This window comes from Amaranthus tricolor, chromosome 1 (assembly GCF_026212465.1).
Source record: "Amaranthus tricolor cultivar Red isolate AtriRed21 chromosome 1, ASM2621246v1, whole genome shotgun sequence".
Taxonomy (NCBI): Eukaryota; Viridiplantae; Streptophyta; class Magnoliopsida; order Caryophyllales; family Amaranthaceae; genus Amaranthus; species Amaranthus tricolor.
Genome location: NC_080047.1, coordinates 33512359 through 33518706, shown reverse-complemented (window position 1 = coordinate 33518706; position 6348 = coordinate 33512359). Strand labels below are relative to the sequence as shown.

At 33.6% G+C, this 6348-nt stretch overlaps 1 protein-coding gene across 1 annotated transcript; it reads right to left on the bottom strand.

The window, feature by feature from the left end:
- Positions 1-4351: 4351 nt before the first annotated feature.
- LOC130809375 (probable inorganic phosphate transporter 1-3) lies at positions 4352-6122 on the bottom strand. Its single transcript, XM_057675135.1, has one exon. The coding sequence runs from the start codon at positions 6120-6122 to the stop codon at positions 4515-4517; it is 1608 nt and encodes a 535-aa protein (XP_057531118.1). The 3' UTR covers positions 4352-4514.
- Between the last annotated feature and the right edge of the window lie 226 nt (positions 6123-6348).

Genomic DNA, 6348 nt, shown 5'->3' with positions numbered 1-6348 from the left:
TTTCCATCTCCAAAGGCAATCCAGCAACGTAATCTTATGTAGCAACAAAAACAGAACAGAGGAAGTAAAATACCAAAATCAGAACTAAATATAACCAAATTAGTACTAAAAACAGAACAATTTGCATGAGTGTAATATAATAAAAATCAGAACCAACAAACAGAACCATTTACATGAGTATGACATAACATACAACTACAACAGATCAAAATCAATAAACAAAATCAACAACATGCAAGCCTCAAAATGATAGTAAAAATCAAATCAAAATTAATAAACAAAATCAAAAACAGATCAATATTAATAAACATAATAAAAATCAGAACCAAACAGAACCATTTACATGAGTATGACATAACATAAAACTACAACAACAGATCAAAATCAATAAACAAGATAAACAACATGCAAGCCTCAAAATGATAGTAAAAATCAGATAAAAATTAATAAACAAAATCAAAAACAGATCAATATTAATAAACATAATAAAAATCAGAACCAAATAGAACCATTTACATGAGTATGACATAACATAAAACTACAACAACAGATCAAAATCAAAACAAAATAAACAACATGCAAGCCTCAAAATGATAGTAAAAATCAGATGAAAATAAATAAACAAAATCAAAAATAGATCAATATTAATAAACATATAATAAAAAACAAAACCAAACAGAACAATTTATATGAGTATGACATGACATAAAACCCCAACAACTGATCAAAATCAATAAATAAAGCAAACAATATGGAAGCCTCAAAAGGATAGTAAAAATCAAAACATAATCAATAAACAAAACAACATGCAAGATTATCATAAATGGAAAACAGGTCAGAAAATAATCAAAATAAGATCATGATAATCGGATTAATGACAAATCAACAGGATAATCAAAATAAGAACATAATCAAAATCAAAATCAGATCAAAACAACATAACATAAAACTACAACAAAGCAGATCAAAATCAGAAAACAATCAACATCAAAACAACATGAAAGATTATTATAAATGGAAAACAGATCAGAGGAAGTAGTACAATCAGATCACGATTATCGGATTAAAACCAAATCAAAGGGATAATCAAAATAAAAACATAATCCAAATCAAAATCAGATCAAAACAACTTAACATAAAACTAGAATAGAATAGATCCGAATCAGAAAACAATCAACATCAAAACAACATGTAATGTCATAAAGATCTTACAAAATATAACCCAGATCCCATGTAAAGGAACTCATAATAACATGCAAGTAAAAGGAAAATATATCAGAAAACAAAAATCATGATAATCTTACAAAATAAAACCTAGATCAGAAAACAAAATAAGAACATAATCAAAATCAAAACAACATGCAAGTAAATGGAAAACAGATCGGAAAACACAAAACATGATAATCTTACAAAATAATTCCCAGATCCCATGAAGAGGAACTCAAACTAAATCAGAACCAAGAGTAAAAAGACCATATCAGATGATTGAACCGAAATAGATCAAAGCAAAGAGTATAAAGAGTATACCATAAACAACAGGATCAACACGAAAAACCCAGATCTAATGGAAAATCAAATAAAAAACCAAAGAAAATCAAATTCCCATTTCGTGAACGATTGGAAGTAAAGAATAAAAAACCAAAATCAACATTTCTAGAGATTTCTTCAGAGAATTGTGAGAGAGAGGGAGAGAAAGAGAGAGAGATGGGGGATGGATGACTGATTAGAGTTTGGATTGAGGTGGGGGGGTGGGTTTATATAAGGGGTGCTAAATTAGGGTATTAAAATGAACGGTGGGGTTCAAACTATATTTTGCATCTGACGGCTCAAAATAATCTCACCATATATGTGAGGGAGTTGGGAAGGTGGGTTTAAATGGGAGAATGTGTGAATTGGGATGGTGGGTTTAATGGGAGATTAGGTGGGTTTTTAATGGGAGAAAATAAATATGGAGGGAATATTAATTTTAGTTGGGAATAGATAAGGATTAAATAATGGTAGGTATAAAGTTAATGAGGTATAGAGTAGGATAAAAATAGGAGTAGGTAGAACTTTAAATGATTGTTTTATTACTAAATAGAGAAATGTAGCAAGTAATATCAAATTGCCAAAAATAGAAAATGTAGTGGGTATTATAGAACGGAGGAAGTAGATCCGAGTTAAATATGTCTTTTTCACATGTTTTGGAAACTTTCGCATTTTGTTAGAAAAAGCTAATTGGTGATTTAAGCACACGGTGTAAGTGGTAGCTAACAGGTCGATCAAGAGAAAGCATGTTTAATTATGGGTTTATCAAACTCTATTAATCACGAATGGTAACAAAAAACAATTGGAATATGAACATTTATGACTAAAAAAGATTTGAATTCATTATAATAAAAGAATAAGGCTTTGAGAATTTCCACTACTATACATGAATTCATAATGGACGTTCAATATGCGGATAATTTAGATTGATAGACAATTGATTAAGTATTAAGGCTAGATTAATTACAATCACAACTCCCACATCTTGATTAATAATTGACATGATTTTAACTTAATTTTTTAAGACAAAGTTGAATCTCAATTGTAGCTCCCGCATCTTGATAAAAGATCAACAAAGAATTTAACTTAATGGGTCAATTAACGAATTAATCTAATCAAAAACAGTACTTTTATCCATCAATCCAATCATGTTTCGTAAGGTTTATCTCTCTACCTTAGTAAGAAGTACTCACCAATCGAATACATAGAGATAAAAATGACGTTAAATATCTTCTCATTTCCTCATAAAAAGTATCTTCACAATTTTCATGTTGGAAAGATATACTAATAACTAAGTACTTATTTCGACTTATAAGATGTGCGTTTTATAATTTAGGGTAGCGACATTCCTTTTCTGAAAAGCTCGTTCAAATGTGTAAAATGTTCTTATAAATTATATCGATTTGCTTACTGAAATGTAGAAGAATTAAAAACTCATTTGACTGATTTAACAAGATATATGTATTCAATTAAGATGATTATAACGTCCTTTTTTTAAAGAAAATAATTACGATGGATAAAAAGACGCTAAATGCGTGTTTTTTGAGATCTACTGATGAGTTTTAGGGTTCAAGTGATATACTCAATATGTTGAGATACTTTGAAAACTAAAATGTTATTTGAAATGAATTCTAACATTGACATTACTCTAAAAATTAATATTGGACCTGTGAAAATAGGTCAGTCGGGTTATTTTCAGTCGGGTAATTATTGGCTCGATCATGTTTTGGGTTAAGTCCCTTTCAAGTCGGTCGGGTTTGGGTTTTTTTGGGTCGGGTCCTGAGTTTATTTTCGGGTCGGATCAAATTTTCCCATAAACTTCGAATTACATCTAGTTACTATTAAACTTAATTAAAGAGATTCGATAGTAATAATACCTTAATAATGAAGGATGATGAAAAATAAAACTATAAACTTGATGAAGAATAAAACCTATAAACTTCGAATTACATCTAGTTACTATTAAACTAAATAAGAAATTAAAACATAATAAAGAAAATAATTAAAAAGAGCATGAAAAATATGATAATGAGAAGTGATGAAAACTAATCTCCTAAAATGATCTGCCTAAGACTGGCTTTATCTCCGCCGAAGTTTCAAGTCTCGACCGAAACTACAAGCACCTTCGACTGCAGTTTCGTCTAGTAGATTCAAGAACCTTGTTTTCAAGTGTAATTTCGACCGAAATTGATCAGTCTCGCTCGAGACTATCTTCAGCATGTATCAGAATTTGGGTGCAGCAGGAGTTTCGACCGATGTTCTTCAATTTCGCCCGAGACTACTTCCTTCAACCGACGTGTGCTCAGTCTCGCACGAGACTTCATAAATTCAGCCCAGCAGCTTGATGGTTTGGGTGGCTAGCGGTATGACTGGAGAATGGAGATATTGGTAGTTGGGGCGCTAGGTAGGCAGAGGAGGGAAAGATGGTTTGGGCGTACAAGGTTTTTTATAATAATTTTAGTATAAATTTAATTTTAAATCGATTGTTTTACTTTAAGATTATCATTACTATTTATAAATAATTTATATGTAGTTTAGACTTTAGACCATAGTTCAAAAAACCCAATTAATGAAACCAACTTTAAAATATAGTCTAATGAAAAAAATAATCAAATTTCGGTCTAAGAATGTCGGAGGGCATAAAGTTAACCCATTTGACACAATTGTTCTGTGTTGTTATGACTTCTAAATTTCTATAATTTTACCATTTGTTGAAATTCTAGAGCATGAAATAAATAAAAGGAAAGGAATATTTAGACGGTAATGCAAATAAGTTACGATTTTCATAGCGTTTCTTAGCTACGTATAGCAACACAAATAAGTTTAAAGTTGAATGAATACTCCATCATACATAAGAGTTCCGAAGTCGAACTCAACAATGGAGCTCCATGAAAACAACCAAATCAAGTAATACAACACAATATTTAATTAATATAGACGCGCAAAATAATATATCTTGAATTAGCGTGCTTTGCGGTCGTGGGTAATTAAGCAAAACCTCTGCGGTCCACCGCAGCTTCATCAACATCATCAACCTCAACCTCACCAGCTAATTCTTCAAGGGACTTGCCTTTCGATTCAGGCACGAAAAGTGTGCAGACCATTCCAATGAAATTGATTACACCAAGCACAATTAGTGAATTCTTCTTACCGATTCCAGCTGGATATCCATGGTCTCTCTTTGCCGGATCCTTCTCTTGTGATGCGTACACAAACCCGAATGCTCCTACAATTGCTCCGGCTTTACCAGCTGCTGCAGATATACCATGGCATGTCGACCTTAGCCTTGCTGGGAAAACCTCTGCAGGTACCACAAAGGTTGTTGCATTTGGGCCAAAGTTTGCAAAGAAAAATGTGAGTCCATACATCAGAATGAACCCAATACGATTTTCCCTCTTTTTCCAATGGTCGTATGGGAAGGCAATGGCAAACATAAATACGGTCATGAAAAAGAATCCCATCATTTGAATCCACCATCGTCCAATTATGTCAATGAATGCCACTGTGAACCAATATCCTGGGACGGTTCCACAAAGAGCAATAAGAGTTTGAGCCCTGGCTACCATATACACCTCTCTTATTGCGTTCATGTCCTCTGCTGGTGGAATCCATCCAATGGAGGAGAAGAGATCTTTTTGGAAAAGATTTTGACTGTAGAACGCAATGTCAAGTAAGAACCAAGTGCTGGTTGTTCCTATCAGACGAATTCCATATTCACGAGCAAATTGAGCTGTGAATAGCCCGAATTGGTGCTTCTCACTTTTTGCTATTTGCTCAATCTTATCCTCCTCTGCCTCTAATTCAACCTTAAGAACTTTAGACATGTCTTCAGCAGCCTGTTTAGCATTCTTAGCAACCAAGGCAGTGTACCTTGCAGTTTCAGGCATTTGCATACGCCAGTAGTATGTCATACCGGCAGGGATAGCTCCAAACATCAAGACAATACGCCAAATGTAATCTGATTCCGGAGGAAGAGAAGCCACAGCATTGACTTTATATGGAGGAGGCTTGAATTTGCTTTCAAATGCAGCAGAGACAAGCAAGGAAACAATACCACCCGCCAATATACCAACGCCTTGCATAGCAAAGACAGCAGCAATGAAACTTCCACGGGTCTTCTTGTTAGCATACTCAGACATGATGGTGGCGGATAAAGGGTAGTCTCCACCAACACCAAATCCAAGCCAAAAGCGGAAGAAACAGAGAGTGGTCATGACAGCCTTAGCACTACTCCCGAAAGAGAGTCCAGAAGCTAAGGAAGAAAACACCATCATAACCAAGGTCATACCATAAACCTTCTTTCGACCCATTTTATCTCCGAGCCAACCAAAGAAAAGCTGACCAGCAAGAGTACCACAAAGGGCAACACCACTCACAGCAGCAGATACATTAATAGGCAAGGAACCAGGCTTCTTAGAGCCGGGAACATCATAATAAATACGCCCAAGAAGCTTAGTCAATAAAGAGATGCAAAACAAGTCGTATGCATCTGTAAAGAAACCCATACCAGCAATCACAATGGCCGTGAAGTGATACCATTGTGTTTTTGCCACATCAAGTGCATTCAGCACTTCTAATTGTTGTCCTTTTGCCATGAATTTTTTTGTTTTTTGGAGTTGAAAAAAGCTAAGCACTCTTAAGCATGTGTTTTTATTTTTTTGACAGAAATGGAGGGAAGAAAGACAGGTATTTAAATGCGTATTATCTGGAATCTTTTTGTAGTCTTATAGGCATATGCTTTGTTACAATAAGTCAAGTATTTTTTTATAATGTAAAATTTAGTTTTATAATAAACCCATTATTGTTAACATGAATGTTTGT